Below are 23,561 nucleotides of genomic sequence, written 5' to 3' on the forward strand. Positions count from 1 at the left end.
CTCGCAAGGTGCTTGGTCAGGGGAAGCAATCAATAGATGCCAGCTGTTAAAGAGAAACAGCATTGTAACATTTCAATACCATTCACGTAATTGAAACGTTTCAATCTATTTTTAGTTTCACTTTTATTCAACTCTTTGTCTTCGTACTCCGTTCCCGCCCCTCTGCAAGTCCAAGGCTAAGTAAGCACAGCGAGCGCACCTGAACCTTTCTCCAGGAGCCTGGCGGGTCCCCAAGCGGCACTCTTTCTCACCTAGGAAGCCGCGTCAAACGTGCTGACGTCACGCGCATCGCTGACGTCCCGCCGTCAGGCCCACCCATCAAAACCTTCCGGGATCTCTCTCTTTTGCGGTTAGCGGGGACAGCCTGAACAGTATTCGCACAGAAGCCGGCAACGACTAGGAGCAAAGGCGGGTCCTTGCGCACCCCCGCTTCCCCAAAGTAAGGTGACTGGTGTTCCGGAAAGACGCGAGGGCAGCGGAGGAGCCACGCCCAGGCGCTAGCCGTGGTCTCCCGGGGAACGGCGTAGTGCGCCGGCCTGGGCTGGGTGGGGGCGCGCGTGCGCAGTGCGCGGCGTTTGCGCCGGCCTGGAGTAATGGGCGTCGGCGTTTGATTCTTGCAGAGGATGGCCGATTTCTCAGGCGAGGACGAGGTGATGCTGCAGGCGATGCTGAGGCAGCTGTACCAGAGCGTGAAGGAGAAGATCACGGGTGCCCCCTCTCTGGAGTGCGCCGAGGAAATCCTCTTACATCTGGAGGAAACTGATGAAAATTTCCACAAGTAAAATAGCTTTTGATGTCTTAAGCAAACAAGCCAGCCGATCCAGAAAAGGTCCAAGTGTGGCTAGAGAAAGAATGTTCGTTTGATTATTGTTAAAAGTAGCACCCAAGTTGGAGGTTCATTTCGTTGGGTTTATTTACACAAGTACCGAATTTTTGTATTATTTATTTTTTACTTTTAAAGCTTCTGCTTCCTCTGTGTTTCTCTTGCCACACCAACATATTCTAATTCTTCATTTTTTTTTTCCCCCTTATGGGCAGCACAGTAACAATAATTGTAAGTCGTTCACGTTTTTCTAAGAGTGATTCTGTTCTATCAAGGGATTCCAGTCACAGTGCCTGAAAGCAGGGAGTTCCCAAGATTTCTGTTCCTTTGCTATGTGGTATTTCAGCGGCTGCGCCAGTTGCTCATTCTGAGCACTGCAGAAATACTGACGGGAGATTATTAACGTCCTATGGAATAGCTTAAGTTCTTAGAAAAGGATAAGCCACATACTCCGATGCCCGTGATAGATGGCAGAATTTTAAGTGCTACAGAAAGGCTAGAGACTGTGGGCTTGGGAGCCGTAGACATAATTTTTAATGAGAGAGGTACCATTTGAGACTATTCTGGAAGATTATGTTTCTTGGGGGATTTTTTTTCTTTGTTCTGGTTCATTTAATCCTCTCCATTGAAAAGTTTTCTTACAGGTATCTCAATTAATTATGATTGGTGGCAGTATTTTAAATTCAGTGTGTGTATTTCATTTTGATCTCACAGAGATGGTACTGAAAATTTTATCTTCAGTTACCTTTAAACTGATTTGTGGGTGCCCGGAAGTTGTATTTACCTGGAACTCCACCCATTTCTTACATGGTCATAAAGGGATCCTTGAGCCCTTTAATGTAAAAGTTTGTTTTTACTTGCAGTTTTATAGGAGTAGTTACAGTTTTCGCCAGATTCTCAAGGGAGTTTTCAAAAGTGTGGAATTCTTGTTCTTGTGGAACTCTTGTTAATATGGTTACGAATTTCGTTAATATATCTGGTTATACATATATTTATTTGTATTTCCATGATTTTCTTGTTTATTCATTAAATCCACTGCTAATAGCTGTAGACTGTAGAATAATCACAACTTTCTCAAATTAATATTTAATTAATAGTGTTTGTAAACTCATGTAATACAAATTCATCTCACACAGACACTCTTAAACATTAAGTTTGGGGTTTTATTTCACATGCAAGCGTTGTTTAAATAATTTGTAAATTACTGTCAGTTTTTGCTAGGATCCTATTCTGGGCATTTGTCCATTTAATCTAGATTTTCAAATTTAATGCTATATAGTTTTTCATTAATATCCTGTTAACCTTTTTTTTTTTTTTTTCTCAAAGATTTTATTTATTTATTTATTTGACAGAGATCACAAGTAGGCAGAGAAGCAGGCAGAGAGAGAGGAGGAGGCAGGCTCCCTCTGAGCCGAGAGCCCGATGCAGGGCTCCATCCTAGGACTCTGGGATCATGACCTGAGCCGAAGGCAGAGGCCCTAACACACTGAGCCACCCAGGCGACCCTCCTGTTAACTTTTTAATTATTTTTAATATCTGTAGTTATATGCCCCCCTTTTTATTTTTTTATTTTATTTTATTTTATTTTTTTGGTGCCTTCCCTCTTCTGCTAGAAGCTTATTTTGTTAGTCTTTTAAAAGAATCAGCTATTGGGTTAGTTTTTCCTTTCTATACATGTATACTTTATGATTTTACATTCTGTTCCTTATGTTTTCTTTGGAAAATTTTTAAAACTTTTGTGATCAGTGGTTAGCTCATTAATTCTCAGCGTTTCTTCTTTTTAGTGTAAGTTTTTTTTTTTTTTTTTTAAAGATTTTATTTATTTGACAGACAGAGATCACAAGTAGGCAGAGAGGCAGACAGAGAGAGAGAGGAGGAAGCAGGCTCCCCTCAGAGCAGAGAGCCCGATGCAGGGCTCGATCCCAGGATGCTGGGATCATGACCTGAGCCGAAGGCAGAGGCTTTAACCCACTGAGCCACCCAGGTGCCCCAATTTAGTGTAAATGTTTAAGGTTACATATTTGCTTGTATTGTTTCAGCTGCTCCAATTTTAAAGTACTTTTCAAATTAAAGTTAGATCGTTGTTGTTCTTCTCAGCAGTTTAATGACTATTGTAATAAAGTAATTTACTCTTCAGCAGTGCATTGGATTAAATGCCTGCTGATTAACATTTATGGTTAATGTTCACTGTTGACTGAGGAGATTTACTTTTGGCCTACCTAAAAAAAATCCAGACACTCTAAAATTATAACTGATTTGTAGTTTTTAAGACTTATAATCCTGAAAGTATTTTGAGTAGTTTGTAGTCTTAAAAGCATAAATGGCAAAATTTATGTGTTGGTTCACTAACTGGAGATCTGAGTCTTAGGAGGAAGGAACTCTGTATGGGAAAGGAAAAGAGGAGGATATGCTTGTCTTTGGTATTGCCATAGAATCTTACAGTTCAGAATTGAATGTGATATTAAAGATCAGTTAGTCTGGTTGCTCATATTTTAATCTTTGTTTTCACTGACCTAACTCTTCTTGAACATTGTATGTTCTTTCTTTCTTTTTTATTTTTTAAAGATTTTATTTATTTATTTGACAGAGGGAAAGAGATCATAAGTAGGCAGAGCAGCAGGCAGAGAGAGGAGGGAAAGCAGTCTCCCCTCTGAGCAGAGAGCCCGATGTGGGGGATCGATCCGAGGACCCTGGGATCATGACCTGAGCTGAAAGCCGAGGCTTGATGCACTGATCCACCTAGGGTCCCCGCATTCTATGTTATTGAGTCACTTAGATACATTTTGCTTCCCAAAGTGTTTCCTACTTCAGAATTATCTATCTTCCCATGTCCACAATCAGAACATTGCTTTCTTAAATCCACCCAACGTTGTCCTAGTATTGGCCAGAACAATTTTATTTTTATTTTATTTATTTTACTTATTTATTTTTGAAGATTTTATTTATTTATTTGACAGAGAGAGAGAGAGATCACAAGTAGGCAGAGAAGCAGGCAGAGAGAGAGGGGGAAGCAGGCTCCCTGCCAAGCAGAGTGCCCGATGCGGGGCTGATCCCAGGACCCTGAGATCATGACCTGAGCTGAAGGCAGAGGCTTAACCCACTGAGCCATCCAGGCGCCGCTACCAGAAAAATTTTATTAAACAGACTTACAGGGGAAACTGGTATCTTTAGACTATTTTTGTAGGAAGATGGTTAGGACAATGAGTCCATACATGATGGAATTTCAGATAGTATAATCAAGTAAAGTGGGGGAAAATACAGTCATTTGGGAAAGAAACCATAGTGTAGGCAGTAGAGTCCTTTCTGGGCTTTGCCCCAATGAGCAGTTTTCCTAAACTATCTCTGCTTTCTAGAACTTCTATTTTTCTGCCTTAAACTGTATATATTTTCTAAATGATCGAAGAGTCGCCTTTGTCTCTGAAAGCGGCAGCAAGGATTTGAGACCTGTGGGAGGGGAGAAAGGAGGGATGAGGCCATTGCTTTCATTATGTGTGTGTGTTTGTGTAGGTTTTGACACTTAAACTGGCCCCCAGGAAACAGATTAGCCCTGGTTTTTAGTCTTGGCTACACCAGAATCAGTTGGGCCCCATGTAAAAAAAAAATATTGATGCTTGGGCCTCTTCATAAATGAATCAAAATTTTGGGATGGGGGGCTTGGCAGAGGTTACTTTTTGTTTCACAGGAGAATCTACCAGTGAACTCTAGAGTGTTTAAATGGTAACTTCAAGAAAGCCTCCATTGTGTAAAGTGATATCCATGTATAGTAAAATTACTAAGAATTATATGTGTGCTTTCATAATTAATGCATTTTCTAGTAATTGTTTATCATGACTCAGAAACGTATTCTTTGATCTAAAAGGTTGTAGGTGATGTAAAATACTCGTTCTTTCTATTATATATCATTTTATATACTAATATTCTATATAAAGTTAGGTGGGTCATATAATAAATATTTTTATTCTGAAATAAGAATTCCAAATACCAGCATTATAATTCATAACTTATTCTAATAAAGTCTCTTTTTAAAGCATATCATTACTATAATTTTTTCTATATATGATTGAAAATTTTTTGCTTATTTAAATAGCTAAGAGAATGCATTCTTGAAATAAACTTGTATCAGATTTTTTTATGTTTTTCTGTTGTATCAGTACTCTGTGTATCAGTGTATTTTGAACACGTCAGAATTTCATCATGAAAAAATAATTGATTTTCTTGGAAAAATCTAGGTAATAAAACTGGAAAAATTGAAAGCAATGACTGTTCTTTTAGCCAACTTTGTAAAGTTTTCCTGTATAAATGTGAAAAATTTCATATTCATCAGTAGTAAAGCAAAATGATGAAGCATATTGCTGTGTATTTCAGTTGAGCCGCTTCTGAAATGTGGTGAGGTGAACACATTTTTCCTTAGTAGCAAACAACTGTACTTTTAGGTTTTAATATTTGGGAAAAAATATTTTGTATTCATTTGGTAATAGTATCTTTGAAATCAGATTTTAATTTTTTCTCATTAAATTACTTTTAAGGTAACATATGGTTAGTCAAATATACGTATAGTATATTTGGTTCGAAAAGTGTCAAAGTGTAGATATATGTAATAAATAACAGTTTTCGCATTAGAATTGCTATTACAGTTACATAGCAGGAACCTGAAATTTAGCAAGGTCAGGTGTTTTGTCTAAGGTTACAAGACTGACCAGTATAAAATTTAGAACTTAAACCCAAAGCAAAGGGATTCATAGATTTCTAAAGGTATAATATTTATTCATTGTATAGATCATGTTCTTTAAAAAAAATAAGAAACTGTTATCAGAAAATTTTAAGATGAACAAGAAGGAAATATTAATAGACTTAAAAATAAATGGAAGTTGTATTTATTGTAGTCCATGGCAAAGCTGTATGATTCCTTATATGATTCCTTATATTTCCAGTGCAATTAGGGTATGTTAATCTGAAAATGTTAACACAGAGGAGTCTGCTAAAAGTAAATCTGAAAGGAAAGGACCTAAATTGTAGCAGAATTGACTTAAATTAAGTTTCATAAGTATCTAAAATAAGTTATTAAAAATGTACATTTTTTTCAAGGAGATTTTACATTTCTTAAATAAAAATTTTAAACACAGAGGTGATTCACCAGTATCTTTAATGGTAAGGGTTTTATAATGCTTGGAGTGAGTGGACGTTAATGGTCAAACTCAATTCTGAAGGTTATATTTGGTATGTGGATGTATTTCTTTGGCTTTTTTTTTTTTTTTTTTAAAGGTTAACATTTAAAAATTGAGAGATGGCATATAAAATAGTTTTCTGGCTTTTCTTAAAACTTGGAAAAATCAACATTATGCTAATATTGCTAAATGGCAAAAAGTGGCTAAAGCCATGTAGAAGGTCTTCCTTTTAGCTGAGACATGTCCTTTTATTTCACCCCTGCCTCTTTTCTCTCTTACACATGGCTGACTTGACTTTACCTGTCTACCCCTGGTAAGATCTTAGTTTGCTATTCCTGGAATAAGTATGGGAACTTTTGAAAGTTTCTTTTGTGCATCCAAGCTTTTGCTTTTTTACAAAATAAGAATATTGCTACACCTCCTCGATAACTTCTAAAAATGATGTAATGGGTTGATTTAAAGAGCTTATCATCAATCTTTTGGATTAGTTGTAGACTTAAGAGCTGCTCAATGGCACCAATACAATGAGGATTACAATGAAGGCAACACAGCCCATAGCAACAATAACTTTCTATCATGGGCACCACTATAGAAAACAGCATTCCTTGTAGGATTTTATGGGATATTGCCATGAATTCATATGGTAAAAAAACAACAACACAAAATGATTTGTCAGAAGAGAATTTGAAGCCTTGGATTTTTTTTTCTCCTCCCAAAGAGGAGAAGGGTCCACTTGCAGAAATTACTGTTTACTAATGTGAATCTTCCAATGATCAGGGAGTCAGTAGAGTATCCAAAGGGCTATAGGCAGCCTGGTAGTCCTCACATGACAGAGGGCCTTATCCTACCTGGAGATCATTTTTTCTTAAAAGAGCAGTAACCCATTAGGCAAGATTCAATTTGGGGGTTCTTGGGTTCATTTAATTTGGAAGATGAACCCAAACCTTGAAGTATTTTGAATGGTGTCTTCTGGGAACTAATACTACAGTCATAGATAAAAATGATATCATTGGGAAAAAGTATGTGGTTTGTCAGGTTCCCAAAGAGGAGGTTTTAACTTTTTCTCAGCATATTTGTTATTTGCTATTTATAGATGATGCTAAATAGTGGGGAGGTGTTTTTCTTTTTCTTCTTCTTCTTTTTTTTTTTAATGTGTCTTTTATTTTAGAATGGTATTCTTTTAACTTTTTCTTTTAAAGATTTTTCTTTACTTATTAGAGGGAGAAAGCACAAACGGGGGGATGGGCAGAGGCAGAGGGAGAAGCAGACTTCTTGCTGAGCAGGTAGCCCAGCTTGCAGCTCCATCCCAGGACCCTGAAATCATGACCTGAGCTGAGGGCAGTGCTTAACTGACTGAGCCACTCAGGTGCCTCTATTCTAAACTTTTTGAATACATTTTGTTAATGGACTTCTTTCATATGTCCTCACTGCCTTAGTTATAAAAAATATCATTTCTGTTGCTTATAGTTTGGGCTTTAAACATCATGAACACAGGAGTTCTGTTTCTCAGTTAAATATTCATTTCTCATAATTGCTCAAGATTTGTGGCACAGAAATGGGGCTGATCAAACCAAGGATTAATTTGCCTTTTCATAGTAGATGTTGATGATGAGATGTAGAATTAATCTTCAGAGTGGCCCTTCCTTTAGTTTCAGAGAACTAACTCAGGCTTTCCCATGTTTTGTTTTTCACTGAGTATTTCAGAGATGTGAAGGAAAACTGTCTTGTTTGACTAGCCTAGGGCAGGATGGTGAGGAGGATCAAGATTGTTTTTAGGGACCTTTCATTTTTTTGTACTTTCTTCCAGTTACACTTTTCCTTTACCCAGTGGTGTCATACTGATTGGGCTGAAATGATTATCTATTACTAGATCCTTTTTCATTTACAAGGACATTTTAAAGAAACAGTAATACATTTATGGTATTGGAATTTCAGATAATCTGACTATTATAGGTTTTCTGGTTGTGGTGGGATGGATGTGGTTAACATATTTTTTGGGCTCTTCAGATCTCATCACACACATCTGCCAACTCTAATTTCAGAGCCACTTATCCCTCTGTGGAGGCAAAACATAGGGTCTGTCAAATATGAAACAATTAGTGTCTTTAAAAGATTCTCTTGAAATCTTAATCTTTGAATTTTTCTTGCTTGTATAAGTTTTTGCCATTTTGTATAGAATATGCAAAGATTTGGTTTATAATTACAAATACACAAATAAAAAAAATAAGTTAACATTTAAAATGGGTGGGAAGTTTTGCTTATATAAGGGAAGGTCTTCAAGTAATATAAGGCAATGATGAATCACCAGAAGAAGCAAAAACTACAGAACTGCTTAAATGATGATTAGAGACTGTTTTCTATAATACATGATTCAGTAAGTTTTTCTTCTAGCATTTCTGAAAATTAGTGTTTGTCATTTTGATCTAATATTGTAGGTCATTAAGTTTATAAAATAATGTTTTCTTCTTCTGCCACTAATAGATCCCGATTTTCTTAAAGTTTAGAAATTACTACTTAAACATTGAATATAAATATTAAATATTTAAAAGTAAATTCAATGAATAACTTAAAATAAATTTTCAAGTAAATTACACTTTTAAATTTAATGTGAATTATAATTTTGAGAAAATGAAATATGATAAATTTCCCTCCCTAAAGGCAAGAAATTTAAATAATACAGTTGGTAAAAACATGAATGTTACATTTATTTCCATTTCCAATCTCCATTGATTACTACAGAACATCTTATTTCTTAATATTTTTGAAATTTTTCCATTTTTGAGTGAGTGTGGGATTGTGGGATTGACAAGAGTTTTGGATTAAGGTGGACTTGAATTAATAGCTTGTGAATTTTTTTTAAAGGTTTATTTATTTGAGAGAGAGAGAGTGCGCAGGAGCTGGGGGAGGGGCAGAGGGAGAGAGAAAATCCTTCAACAGATTCCAGCTGAGCATGGAGCCTGATACTTGGCTTCCTGCCAGGACCCAGAAATCATGACCTGAGCAGAAATTCAGAGTGGGCCGCTTAACCAGCTGAGCCACAGGCGCCCTGCAGCTTGTGAATCTGACAAGGCTTTTTAGCTTTTTGTTTGCATCCTCATCTATTTTACCTATTTCATGTGGTAAATAAGACAATATTGATAAAATACTTAGAGCAGTGTCTAATTCATGATAATCACTTAAAAGTCCCTCCTTGTTTATATGCAAATCAAAATGGTGGTTTCTGGAGAAAATTGACTGTGGCTTCATGTAAGTGGAGATACAGTAATTAAGGGGCTTGATTGATTAGGCATTTAAATGCCAAGCCAAGGAAGTTGTATTTGAAGGATAATAGCGAATAATTAGTTTTAAATACAACAACTATTTATTCAGATGTTATGTATGTGATGGGGTATGAGGTATTGGTATGAATAAAGTGGCTCTAACTCAGAAATAATGAAGGCTGTGATTTTTGAGGACCAAGATAACTACAGTATTCAGGATAAGTATGAGAGGGAAGGGGGCAGTGGAAGAAGATGAGCAAGAAGGCCGCAGTAGTAATCTCTGTGTGAGGTGATGTGGTTTTGCACTGACCAACAGAAGTGGAAAAAAAGGAGAGGAGATGAACCCAAAGGATGTGTAGGCAGTGTTATCAAGTGTTGATGACTGGGTGGACTGATGGAGTGAGTTGGCATGGAATATATGCAGAAATTGCCAATGTCCCAGAAAGAAAGCAATAAAATTCTAGTTAAGCTTGATGATTTGGGATGAAAATTTTAAGCCTAGTTTAAAGGAAGAAATCTGAGGATTTTTAAAATATTTCTGTGCTAACATTTTTTCCTGGGTATGATTCCTAAGCGAGTTTATGATAGTTACTGCATTTATTTTTTAAATACTTGTTTTAGCTATGAATTTGTGAAATATCTTCGGCAGCATATATGTAACAGTTTGGGGTCTATGATTGAAGAAGAAATGGAAAAATGGACATCTGATCAGAATCAGGATGAGGAATCCGGCTATGACACAGTTGTACAGCATGTTACTAAAAGGATTCAGGAATCTAAAGAGTGAGTATGCCACAATGACATTTTCTTTCTTTCTTTCTTTCTTTCTTTCTTTCTTTCTTTCTTTCTTAAGATTTTATTTATTTATTTGTCAGAGAGAGAGAGTGGGAGCACTAAAGTGAGCGCACAAGCAGGGGGAAATGCAGGCGGAGAGAGAAGCAGATTACCCACTAACTGGGGAGCCTAATGTGGGACTCCATCCCAGGACTCTGGGATCATGACCTGAGCTGAGGGCAGATGCTTAATAGACTGAGCCACCCAGGCACCCCAAGATTTCTTATTTTTTGATTTGAAGAAAAATCACAAACGAGTCATGTTCATCTTTGGATAATATAATTTCCAGTAATGTATTTCTGGCAGTGCTATTAAATTTATTCTAAAAGGAGTATTAAAATACTTTATTAGTCAGAAAATAAAAGCATTTTCATACTAAGAGAGAGCAAAGTTTTATATGGGAATATTAGGAATTTTTAAAAATCTCTGAATAAGCCATTTAATTTTCTTGTGTTTCAGTTTATCCATGTGTAAAATTAAAACAATTATAATTACCTCACAAAGATGTTCTGTGTCTTAATGAGTTTATGTCTTCTGCTTTGTCAGTTGTAGATGAAAGATTTTTAGTTGTGCAGAGTATTATTTTTTTCTTGATATGTGAGATTCAGAAATTATTTAGGACTAATGATGAGGCAATGGTATCTCTATTAACAGCATTTTTACTGTAATAATTAGAAATTATTTTCTTAATTAAACATTTTGATATTTTTTGAATAGAAGTTTACAGATAGAAGAATTCATTTGTAGGGTCTATCATTTATTCCTCATATGTGTAAGTGCAACTATTCACCATGTAGATTTTCATTATTAACTGATGTGAATTTTATTCACTACCTGTTAGAACTTATTCTTATTTTGACTTTTTGGAGTATTGAATGAGTCTTAAATGGTGTTTATAGTCCATACTATATTTGTTTTTCTTTGGCTTTTTCAAAACTGCAGTGGCTACTGTTGAAGACTAGTTCATTTGAGTCTTGATATTGAGAGTCTGGCCTCTAGCTTTTTTTTTTTTAAACATTTAAAAAATTTATTATTCTTGGGGTGTCTGGCTGACTAGTCAGAGGAGCATGCAACTCTCAATCTTGGGATTCTGAGTTCAAGTCTCTCATTGGATGGAGAGATTACTTAAAATCTTTAAAAAAGATAAAAATAAAAATTATTATTCTTATCTCTGTGGACAGCTTGCTGGTATTTCTTGCAGATGAATTCATGTTAGTGTTTTCAAAAAGGCCTGGAGGAAACATGTCTAAGATGAAACTTACAGATTTTCTGTGGATTTTAATGACCCTTAGTCCTACCTTATATACATCATTTAGATTCTTACCTTTATATTCATGTATTAAATTACTGTATCATAAATTATAAAGGGAAAAGGCTTTATGTTGTTTACATGGCTATGCCTAACTGCAAAGGAGTCTGGGACTGTAGTTTAGATCTGTGCCCAGCTATTATACAAATACTGTGGAGGGAGAGAACAGCTTTTGATGGATTGCTCTTGATTGCTACCAAGGCATTGTTAGGCTTCCCTGTTTCTTGCTACTGAGAATGTGTAGAGGAAAGCTGGACCCTTTCATTTCAGTTATCCTAGAGATACTTTGCCAGTTAGTGTGATGAGTGTCCTAGGATTCCTTCTTGCTCTTTATATCCCCTTACCTTAAACTTGGATCTGGACTTTTCCTTACCTCTGTAACAGTTCTCTTCTGTATGTGTTTTCCTCCTGCATTGTTCCTATTCTCATCTTCTTTTAATATTTCTGTGTTTTCTCGTAACTTCTGATGCTTTAAAAACACATACATGAATAAACTATGTATTAAATTTGATTCTAGTTATATATTATGTAAATTATCTATTGCTGAACCATAGTAAATATATGAGAATGTATTTTAAGTTATGTATAGAATTATATATAGTTACTAATATGTGATGTATATCATATAATTTAAAATGTATTTTAAAATTCCTTTAAGCTTTAGAATCTTAGCCTCCTATTTATATCAAAAACCCCAGCATGGTTTTATTATTTTTACGAGTAACTTACCTATCCTTCTTCAGGTTTATGGAATTATAATAACCCATTTACCAGAAGTATAAAGAAAGAGGCATTTCTGTGCTTATTTTCCTAATGTATTTTTATTACAAAATTATAATAAATACACGTTGCATGCTTTATATTTACAAAGAACTTTCAGATACTACTATTATGTCTTGCTACAGTTATGTGAAATAGGTCAGCTAGATTGTATTCTTTTCATCTCATTTTATCATTGAGGAAAATGAAACTGATTTATGATGACAAAACTGATAGGTAAAGTAGTCAGAATTATAATCCAGGGTTTCTAATTCCAAAATAGTACTTTATTCACTATTGTTTATTTAAATCTTTATGTTTTGTTTTAAGTGTAGCTTTTTCAGTGGTCCAGGTCACATATTCCTCATTTGTAAAATAAAAGGCTAGATGAAAGTTTTAAAAATAGTTTAATCTAGCTCTAAAATTTTATTTCTAGGCTTTTTGGGACCTCAGTCTTTTTTTTTTTTTTTTTTTTTTTAAGATTTTTATTTATTTATGAGAGACAGAAGGAGAAGCAGGCTCCCTGTGGAGCCGGGAGCCCAATGCGGGAGTCTATTGCATGACTCTGGGATCTTGACCTGAGCTGAAGGCAGACATCTTAACTGACTGAGACACACAGGCGCCCTGGATTTCTATCTAATATTAATATGGGTGCTTGAGAGTTGGCACATAGTAAGTGGAGAACTTTATTTATAAGTTCTTTTTGAGGCCTTTATTTATTTATTTAGATTGTATTTATTTTAGAGAGAGAGAGAGAGCATGGGCATGAATTGGGGAGGGGCTGAGGGAGAGGAAGAGAGGGAGAGAGAGAATCTTAAGCAGGTTTGTGGGGCTCGATCTCACGACTCTGAGATTATGACCTGAACTGAAATCAAGAGTTGGCTATAGAAACTACTGAGCTACCAGGCATCCCTCTTTCTAAGACTGGAGCTGAAAGGGATTTAGAAGCTGTCTGGTTCAAACTCTTACCAGTTTCAGGAATCCCTTTCTTAACGTCCCTGACAGTAGGTTCTGTAGCCTCTGTCCTTCAAAGGACCTACTGATAGCTTAGCTCTTATTTAGGTCTTAATGCTCACTATAAGTACCTATAAAGATAGGCAGGGAAGAAGGGAAGGAAAGAAAGTAGAGAAGGAGGAGGATAGAGAAAGAGATAGAAATAAACAAGGAATAAAAGGGATATGTAAGATAGACTGTTCTGGTAGTATGGTATTAGCAGTTGACTATTGTGGAGTACTGGTATCCATGCTCTTGGAATATCTTGCCTTAGACTGTGTTAGTTTTACTACCTTGGTCTATGTAATCAGATGAAGAAACTTGGGAAATAACATATGTTTTGGAACTCTTATTAATTTTTATACCTGTTGTGTGAATTCCATTGTGCCACTTGTTCTTTAAAAAAAGCTGACATAGGGACGCCTGGGTGGCTCAGTTGGTTAAGCAGCTGCCTTCGGCTCAGGTCATGATCCCAGCGTTCTGGGATCGAGTCCCACGTCGGGCTCCTTGCTCCGCAGGGAGCCTGCTTCTCCCTCTGACTCTGCCTTCCACTCTGTCTGCCTGTGCTCGCTCTCACTCGCTCTCTCTCTGACAAATAAATAAAATCTTAAAAAAAAAAAAAAAAAAGCTGACATATTTTTTTCCTTTTTAGAACTGTGCCCGTAGAGGGATTTTACAGAAAAAAGTAAGATAGTTTAATTTAGCTGAGTGTTTTAATTTGTGCTAATAGTCTTTCTCTTACCAAGACTGTTTTACATTTAAAGATACAAAGAAATGATGCATTCCCTGAAGAATATCATGATGGTAGTGGTGGAATCTATGATTAACAAGTTTGAAGAAGATGAGATGCGAAGTCAAGAGAGGCAGAAAAAAATCCAGAAGGAGAAGAGCAACAGTTACTGCACAGATAATTGCTCTGATAGTGATTCATCATTCAATCAGGTGTGTTGTTTCCTTTTGCATTTATGTCTTGAAATGATATTTAATAATCAATAACTTCGGTACATTCTTTGTTAGCCAGATTTGTTTTCTGCTTTCCAGTTTTAAGATTCAGAAGAAAAATAATAAAATTACCTAATCTTAAAGATTGAGTACGTGAAATAACATCTTCTAGAATTATAAGTTCAGTGAATGATTGCATTATATCTGACATATCTTAATGAGATATGGAAATAAATTAATTGATTTTGGATTTAAAAAAAAATACCTGAAACAAATATGCTTAAGCTTTAGTTAAACAAAACATCTTATTCCTAATTGATTTTTATTAATCAAAATTTAACTGCATTATAAATGAGATATGGAGATAAAACATTTCCCTTATCTTCTAAGATGAAGGTCACTGTGATTTGTTTTAAAACATGATGAACACTGGGTGTTATATGCAACTGATGAGTCATTGAACACTGTATCAGAAACTAATGATGTACTTGCTGCTTCCTGATGGCACATGGGAGAAGAATGAGGCACAAACAAGTCAGCTGCAAGAGAATGCGAGCAAGGGACAACAGTAGAAAAGTTGTTGCTCCGAACAACTACTCAGTGCTGTTTTTATTAGATATAGACAGTAATCAACAAAGGAGCTGAAGAAGACTACACATTAATCAGATGCCTTGTAGATAAATAAGAAGGAAGGCAAAGTATATCTGGTCAAGCAGTATAAAGTTTATAGTTGAGCAAGCACATTCAAAAGGGGTTACCTAATTAGCCACAGGAGCTCTCCCGGGAAGGGGAGATAATGGAAAAATGAAGCAGGCAGTGTTCTGCCCTGAGCGGGCTGGGAGTTCCCAGCTGCGTGGCTTCAAGGACCTATATATCGTCCTCTCCCCTAGAGGCCTGTTGCCAGTACGTGTTTTTCTTAAGGATATATCTGAACATGCTTGATGGCTAGTTCAATTCTTGTAAGTTGTATTTTAAGTAATACATTGTTCTGAGGGAACAATGCTGGCTAATTGAATTTAAATTAAAGGAACCCAAAAAACAAAACAAAAAACCAATAAAATCAGTAAGCCTCTTCTTTTTGACATCAAGAGATCTGAGGTTTTACATTGTCTCTTTCCATGTTATTGGAATCTTTGTCATTTGGCTAGGGCAGAGCTAACAGAATGGCCACAGGTTAGGTTAGTTCTAATAGGAGACTAGTTAGACTAGAGCCTTATATATGCATGCACCATCAACTTCCCCACAGAAATTTCCAGGCCAGTTGGAGTCTGTCTGATCTTTGTGTGAATCCTACCTGTTATTTCTTTTCTTTTCTTTCTTTTTTTTTTTTTTAAAGATTTTATTTATTTATTTGTCAGAGAGATAGAGAGAGTACAGGCAGGAAGAGTGGCAGGCAGAGGCAGAGGGAGAAGCAGGCTCCCTGTGGAGCAAGGAGCCCAATGTGGGACTCAATCCCAGGACCCTGGGATCATGACCTGAGCTGAAGGCAGCCGCTTAACTGACTGAGCCACCCAGGCATCCCCCTACCTGTTATTTCTAATGGAACATTTTCACCTATTTAGTGCTGATTTGGTGACATAGCCATAACAGATCTTAACCATATACCAAAGAGGAATTTGGGGAATTTTGGTGAAATGTGAAAAAGTCACACATACTGGTCACAGTTGAGACTGCATTTATGAAGGAAAAATGTTTAGAAGTCATTAAAGCAGAACTTGAAAGTTGCTCTGCTCAGGAGAAATTGTGCTCAGGTTTATTTTCTGATGTGATGGAGGAAAGGGCAAAGACTGAATTTTCTTCACCTTGTACCCCTTAATATTTCTTTATTGATGGACTCTTTGGAAGGAGCTGGACTATGGAGATTTTAGTTTAGTTTTATTCAGTAGGTTTATCAAACTGCTTCTTCAGATCAAGGAAGGCATAGAAAAACCCAACTTTAGGACTCTGGGTGCTCACAAGATTATACTTTGTTATTTGATGAGCCATCTGTTTACATTGAAATTGAACAATAAGAAGAAAAATAAATGAAGCATTGTTATTTAAGAAGTCCAAGTATTCAGGCCACATAAGGTTGACCGAATAGCTAGCAGTGAAGAGGTATTCATGTGAAATGCTTTTAAAGTATTTCCAGTCTTAGAATAATAGGTTTTTTCAGAAATTCAAAGCATTTGTAGAAATGCAGTCATAGTTTCAGAAAATGGTCTTGGTTTTTAAAATTTTTATTATTATTATTTTTTTATTTTGTTTTGGTTTTATTCTTGAGAAGGAATCAGACTTTAAATTTATATGACTTCTTTTGGGATGCCAAAAGGGTATATCTGCATTTTCAGTTATCTGTCCTATGGGTATGACTTTGTTTCAGAATGCTCTAATTGAGTTGAAGGTGCAATAACACGGCATGGGATCCTTGGACTTTGGGAAAAAAGCATATGAATGCCAGAAGTACCCCCAAAACTCTTCGAGTGTGATCAAACTCCAGCAGATGTCTGGGTGCCTTTGCTTAGTGAAAAGGGACTCTTTTACATGACCAAAGAGCCTGAATTACTATGTTCAAAAGTTGAAAGGGTCTGTGAAGATATGCGTCATTCATTGCATTAAATACTGATGTTGTTGATAATGCTTGCAACATTGTTATTGGGCTTAGAAAAATCTGTCTGAATTGTTGTATGAATAACATTGAATTAACAGTTCTGATGCTGCTGTTTTGATATTGGTAGAAAGCTTGCATTTTGTGAATAAAACAGGCTTCATTTCATTGTTACTATTAATTTTTTTTTTAAGATTTTTATTTATTTATTTGACAGACAGAGATCACAAGTAGGCTGAGAGGCAGGCAGAGAGAGAGAGAGGAGGAAGCAAGCTCCCTGCTGAGCAGAGAGTCCGATGTGGGGCTTGATCCCAGGACCCTAGGATCATGACCTGAGCCGAAGGCAGAGGCTTTAAAGCACCCACTGAGCCACCCAGGCGCCCCCATTGTTATTATTTTAACAATTACAGCCTGATTATTTATGGATTTCTGACCCATTATTGAAAAACTTTGCACATGGTTGGCCAATAGTCACTATTGGTGTATGTTTGAGGATATTAAAGAATAAAGAAGACAGATTGGTTTTTACTATAATTGTGAGGAGAGCACTGAAAGGATTTGGTATTGTGATTAAACCTTAAAAAATAGTCACTGCAAAATAATGCTGGAAAGGGTTGCCTGGGTGGCTTGGTGGGTTAAGCTCTGCCTTTGGCTTAGGTCATGATCTCAGGATTCTGAGATTGAGCCCTGCATTGGGCTCTCTGCTCAGTAGGAAGCCTGCTTCCTCCTCTCTCTCTCTGCCTGCCTCCCTGCCTACTTGTGATCTCTCTCTCTAACAAATAAATAAATAAAATCTTTAAAAAAAATAATGCTGGAAAGATAGAAATAATAATATTAGCTGTCTGTAATTGAGATTTCTGCCATATATTTGTACTTACAGACTGTACTTGACTTTATATTCACTATAGATGTTACTGGCCCACTTTACAGAAGAAAAGTGAGGCTTACAATAGTAGTTAAGTAATTTTCCCAAACTTGTATTGCTAATGAATTTAAGCCTGGTTTCTCTCCTTCCAAAGTTTTTGTTCCATACTACATTACCTGAGACTGCTTGGGTTCAGATCTCAGTTCTATCACTTACTAGCCATGTGACCCTGGACAGTGTCTTAACTTCCCTGTGCTGTGCTATTTCTCATTTGTAAAATGGGAATGAAACCACCACTTACCTCATAGAGTTTCTGAGAATATTAACTGGGTTAATGTATATCAAGTCTTTAGAACTGTTGCTGCTGCTTTATACGTGTTACCTTTCATCTCTTAAAGGACGTGCTGGAATGGTGCCATTCCGGGACAGGCCAAAATAGAAAAGTTCTCTCCTGTGTGGTTTTTAACTCAGCTTCTCCGGGTTGTTTTCTACAGCTGGGAAGTAAGAGGATTACCCTAATAGACTTCAAGCTTTAAAATTCATAAGCTTGCCTATTGCAGTTTTTCTGTCTTCCTCTTCCTTGACAGTATTTGGTACAGCACAAGCATTAGGCTGTTTTATAGTGTGCAAACTATTTCATTATGTTCCGAAGGAATGCCAAGGTACTCAGTTTATATGGAGGAGATGAGTTTAGGATAGCAGTAACCTGTTACTCTTGCCTAATGTTAATTTATTTAAAGCATTTATTGTTTCTTTGCTTTCAAGACAGCCTCTCTTTGAAACCCATCTTTTGGTATCTATAGTCAGCAGAATAATGGACCCCTTGAAGATATCCATGTCTAAATCCTGAAAACCTGTGAACCTGTTAGCATACATGGTGCTGGTGTCTTTGATTTGGTGAGGAATTTTGCTTTTGAGGATATTACGCTATAGCTGATAGGTTGTAAGACTCTCCTCTTTTTTAGCAATATCAGCCAGAGAATGGTAGGATAGCCACAGCCCCAACCCCACTTCAGAAGTTCTTCCATCTCTAGCTACTCTCAATTCATCAGATTTTGATTATTCATGTTTTATAGCAGAAAAAACTAGGAGCCTGAAGTCTTAAATGTAGTAATGAGAGGAGAAGGTAGCTGAGACTAGAAAATGAAGATCGTGTCATTGATAATTCAGCTTTCTTGTGTGCGACTGGAGGCAGGTGGATTGCTGGGGAGAGTTGGGTAGGTGCAAGTGTGAGCTTTTTGCTTGCTTGCTTAATAGTTCTCTTTTGAGATAATTTAACACCAGAAAAACTAATTTCTTTGATTAACAGTGATAAATTTCTTCTTAATGAAACCTAAAGTTTCTTTATACTTTAAAATATTAATAGATTTTTGTTAATACCTCTCAATGGTAGCACTTTTAAAATGAAAGCTGTTTTTGTTGAAACATAATTAAAACATAGGCAATTAAGAAACAATCCATATTTTGAAAATGTTTTTAAAAGATTGTTTTTATTTTGGATTAGTAACTTTGTTCTATATTTAAGGCATTATGAAAGGCGGGTGCACAATTTAAAAGGTTGTAGATGCACTAAAATTTGAAAAAGCTACTCTACAGGAAGCTAATTCATTCTGAATCTTAGAAACAAACCAGTCTGAAATAAAGTCTGGTTCTGCCATTGATGAGTTGTGGACCTTGGATTTTTTCTCTCAATGCTTCAGTTTTCTTATCTGTTATAGTGGAGATAATAATAGAACCTACCTTAATAGGGTTGTTTTGTGGACTTAGTGATTTAATGTATGTAAAGCATTTTGAACACTACCTGGGACATAGTAAGCACTAAGTGTTTGTTTTTGTCCTGTTCCTCATCAGTGGGTGCTGTTTCTTTTCTCTCTCTCTCTTTTTTTAAGAATAGGAAAGAACTTATGTATTTAGACATTAAAGCCTGAAGTATCATTAGGTTCAATATTTATATATTTCTTATTTTCCATAGCTATGTTTTTTAAGCAACAATAATAGTTGCCTGTCTTTGGTTTTATTTGAATGGTTTATACAGTTTACAAACCAAACATTTGGAGATTTCTAGGGTAAATTAAATCTGAGGGTAGTTTGATTTTGTTTAAGTATAGTCATTGAATAATGTAAATATTCTTTAGTATATGTTGTGATAAAGTAATTGAGTGTGATATCTGTATCAAAAAACTACAGGATGTTTTGTTTGCAATCCTTAGTAAACTGCATTTGACAGAAATATATCCCAATCTTATTTTAGCATAAAAATATCTTAAATAGGAGCTATATAATCCATAGAGGACCAGATACATTTTAGATTATCATTCAATTCTTGTTCTTGCTCTTTCCTTAGAATGTGTTCAGAAATTATTTGCTTAGCATATGCTTTAACATATGTAAATATGTTTTAAAAAACTCCCTTTTGGAAGTATCTACCTATATTGATATCACCAACAGATCTGTCTTGCATTGCTTTACAAAGCAGATACTACTTCCCTCAGGAATTTTCAGTTTAAGAAATACCTAAAACTGTTGATAAATCTTAACAAATCTGTATTACATGGGACACACTGTCTACGTGCTGTAGTTAAAGAACTTATTAGTTGGTTGCTATGGGATTTTATGTCAGTCCACTAATACACTGTAACACACAGACCTTAAAAATAGGTAACCTTTAAGGCAGTCTAGGCACTTTAAGTGCACTATAAGGCACTACACTGATGTCTTGTATAACAAAAAATTTTCATTGCTTAAATACCATTTTTAAAGAATAGAATATAGTATATTTAAGGAGATTAAAAGAATTAATAATTAAATGATAAATAATTAAAAGGGAAGTAGATAAATTAATGAAGCTGCTCCAATCAGATAACTATTAGAGGCTATGCTTTTTTTTTTTTTTTTAAGATTTATCTATTTATTTTAGAAAGAGCGTACGTGCACAGTCATGAGTGGGAGGGGCAGAGGAAGAGGGAGAGAGAATTTCAGGCAGACTCCATGCAGAACACAGAACCCAACGTGGGGCTCCATCTCCTGACCCTAAAAGCATGACTTGAGCTGAAACCAAGATTTGGACATCCCCAGACTATGCAGACTATGCTTTTCTAATATATATTCTAATCTGGGAGAAAAGGCAGATATGGTAGAATTGGAGGATTTGAACTCAATGGTTGTCTGTTCCCCAGCATGTACTATGTGCAGTATTTTGTGATAGGCATTGCCAAGCTGAAAAGATGAATCAAGTATATGTTATTTCTTCAAGGAGCTTACCTGGGATTATGAGGAGATAGATTATTTACATAAATAACAGAGTCATAAAGTAGAAATAGTGCATCCTGGAAAATCTAAAAGGTCTTTGTAACTAAGACTATCAAAGAAGTATGGAGGAAAGTATTTCAAATAAGGGAATGGACAAAAGCTCTAAATCAACAAAGAATGTGGCCTATTAGGGACCCTGAGTAGTTTGTTTATGTGAAGTGTTAGAACAAAGAGTTTGTGGGGAGTAAACTGGAAGAGTAGATGAGGGCCAAATTATGGAGCAGGGTTTAGATATTAATTATTTTTCCTAGCTATGGAATTCTAGTGCCTGGTATGTTATGTAATTGGTGTCCGAAACATAGTAGATGTCTAATAAATACATGAGGAATAAATGAATGCATTCAAAAGCTAAATTGGATTATTTTGTACGTAAAGGAAAATCATTTTATTTTATCTTTTTTTAAGATTTTATTTATTTATTTGACAGAGAGAGATCACAAGTAGGCAGAGAGGCAGGCAGAGAGAGAGAGAGAGAGGAGGAAGCAGGCTCCCTGCCGAGCAGAGAGCCCGATGCGGGACTCGATCCCAGGACCCTGAGATCATGACCTGAGCCAAAGGCAGCAGCTTAACCCACTGAGCCACCCAGGCACCCAGGAAAATCATTTTATATTGCTGAACAGAAAAGCGTGTTGGTGAGATTTACCCGATAATTGTGTGCAGAAAGGCATGAGCAGGTGAGAAAGAAGATGTAGGGAGAGAAGTTAGAAGGCTATTATGATAGCTGAAGTAAGAAGAAGGCCTGAACTGAGGAGGCTTTTTAGAAGTAAATAGGGACTGATGTGAGAATTATTACAGAGGCATGATCATTAAACTTGATTATTGCAGTGTTTTGGGGAGAGTAGTGCAGAATGGGAAGAGAGTCAAAGTCATTATTGAAGTGTTTGCGGGGGGACTAGTAGAAAAGAGTCAAAAGTCTAGCTGTGGTTTCAGGCTGAGGTGGTGAGAAGACCATGGTGTCATAAACCATGCCTGGGATTAGGGAGGAAGGTTACATGTGGAGAAGAATATAGTGATTCTTTTTTTTTCCCCCCGAAGATTCTAAATGTCAAATACCAGTAAGGTAGTCCAGTGGTATAGCAAGTGGTTGAAAATTCAGGATTCACTTTGTAGAAAGGTTGGGTCTACCTAAACAGGTGAGATCGTAGGAAACACATTTTCAGAGGGCCAGGAGAGACTAAAGGATGGGTCAGAAAAGAAGGTACCAAACCACAGTTCACTGGGTAGGAACTTAAGGGTTAGTGAATTTCAAGGCGGAAGCCAGTTAATTTCAAGGTTAACTAGCTGTAATGAAGGCTAGAGAGAACATCAATGCTGAGTACTAAGAAAAGCTATATGAATCTCGTTAGGAGTTCACCACAGAATAACACTGGCAGGAAGAGGAGGTAAAGTTGAAGTATCATCATGTTGATTAGCCTTGATCATTTTTGTGAAATGAAAGGCAAAACCATTTTCGGAGAGTAAAGGTTGCTTGCCTAAAGTATTGCACGTAAGATTAGAAAACAAAGCTTTTGTCAAGGGAAACGTTTAAGGAAATGAATTTTGTTAAGATTTATGTATTACATTTTTTGACTGCTTCTTTGATATAATATTAGTTGTTTCACCAAGTATGAACTAGTTATAGTTGAGAATGTTTGAACAATGTCTGGCTCCCCATTTATCAGGGTTGTTATAGAACATGCCTCTATATTGGGGGAGGAGCTGGATTAGAATGGGAATCTATGGAAATCAATGAATTATATCTTTAGATTGCTTGATCTTGAATAGGTAGATGGTAGGTAGAGTCAGTTATTTTATATTTTCTCATGAGAATTTCCTGAGAAACAGGAAATTTACTTCAAAGTTGAAAATTTTATAACAATAAAGCAAAAAACTTCACAGTTTTCCTAATGTGAAAACTGAGGATGGGGTTCGAGACTTCAGGGTCATGTAAGTAGCTGAAGATTGAGCCGGGTTTTGAAACTTCATCTATCCGATTAAAATTCATGTCCTTGACATCATACTTATTTTTCAGTAAGTTGGATAGCAAGACATTTCAGACCTAGATAATGGTCTTGTAAAAGTCATGATGGAAGTGTAAGGATCAGAAGAAATCAAGTTTACAAGAGGGGCAAAGAGCCGGCTAACGGGGGAGAAGAAGTTGTCTAGCAATAGTACAGAATGACTAAGTATATAAGTATATATTTTACGTGTATTTCAATACACATATGCATGTGTATATATACTTCAGTATGTAAATATATGCATTATGTCTGTATCACAAATGCACATAAGTACACATGCTTATATATACTATTTAAGATATTCTGTATTATGGTTTTTTTCCCCTTTGGCAAGACTGCTGCATTCATATTACTTATATTTATTATTATCATTCATAAATTTTTATATTTTAACTGTAATATAAAAATTCAAAATTAAAGGTCTATTTAATATATGGTACTTTAAATTATGAAAAGTAGCATGTACAGAGTCTTTAGCAGTTCAACTATATACTTTTAGAAAGGAATAAAACTCAATAAAACTTAAGGTTCTTTAAGAAATAGAATATCAGGTTGTTCTGGTTTCTTTATAGAGTGGTTATATGTACCCTTTGTTGCTAGGGACAATGTAACATTGTGGAAAGACTCACTTTGTAATTATTTATGTATTAAAGTAATATATATTGAATGAGTACTCTGTATGAGGCACTAATTCAGGTTTTGGGATACTATAGTG

General features: G+C 36.0%; 1 protein-coding gene across 5 annotated transcripts in view; it reads left to right on the forward strand.

Annotated features, from left to right (window-relative positions):
• Positions 1-318: 318 nt before the first annotated feature.
• Positions 319-23,561, forward strand: part of TBC1D32 (TBC1 domain family member 32) — a 248,840-nt gene continuing 225,597 nt past the window's right edge. For 2 of the 5 annotated variants that reach the window (XM_059177703.1, XM_059177706.1), the window contains exons 1-4: positions 319-439; positions 621-778; positions 9,870-10,031; positions 13,908-14,085. In XM_059177703.1, the coding sequence (XP_059033686.1) occupies positions 624-778; positions 9,870-10,031; positions 13,908-14,085 (495 nt within the window). In that variant the 5' untranslated portion in view covers positions 319-439; positions 621-623. Of the gene's footprint in view, positions 440-547; positions 779-9,869; positions 10,032-13,907; positions 14,086-17,056; positions 18,435-23,561 lie in introns of those variants that run through there. The other 3 variants (XM_059177704.1, XM_059177705.1, XM_059177708.1) reach the window with 3 other exon arrangements.

This window comes from Mustela lutreola, chromosome 6, assembly GCF_030435805.1.
Source record: "Mustela lutreola isolate mMusLut2 chromosome 6, mMusLut2.pri, whole genome shotgun sequence".
Classification (NCBI taxonomy): Eukaryota; Metazoa; Chordata; class Mammalia; order Carnivora; family Mustelidae; genus Mustela; species Mustela lutreola.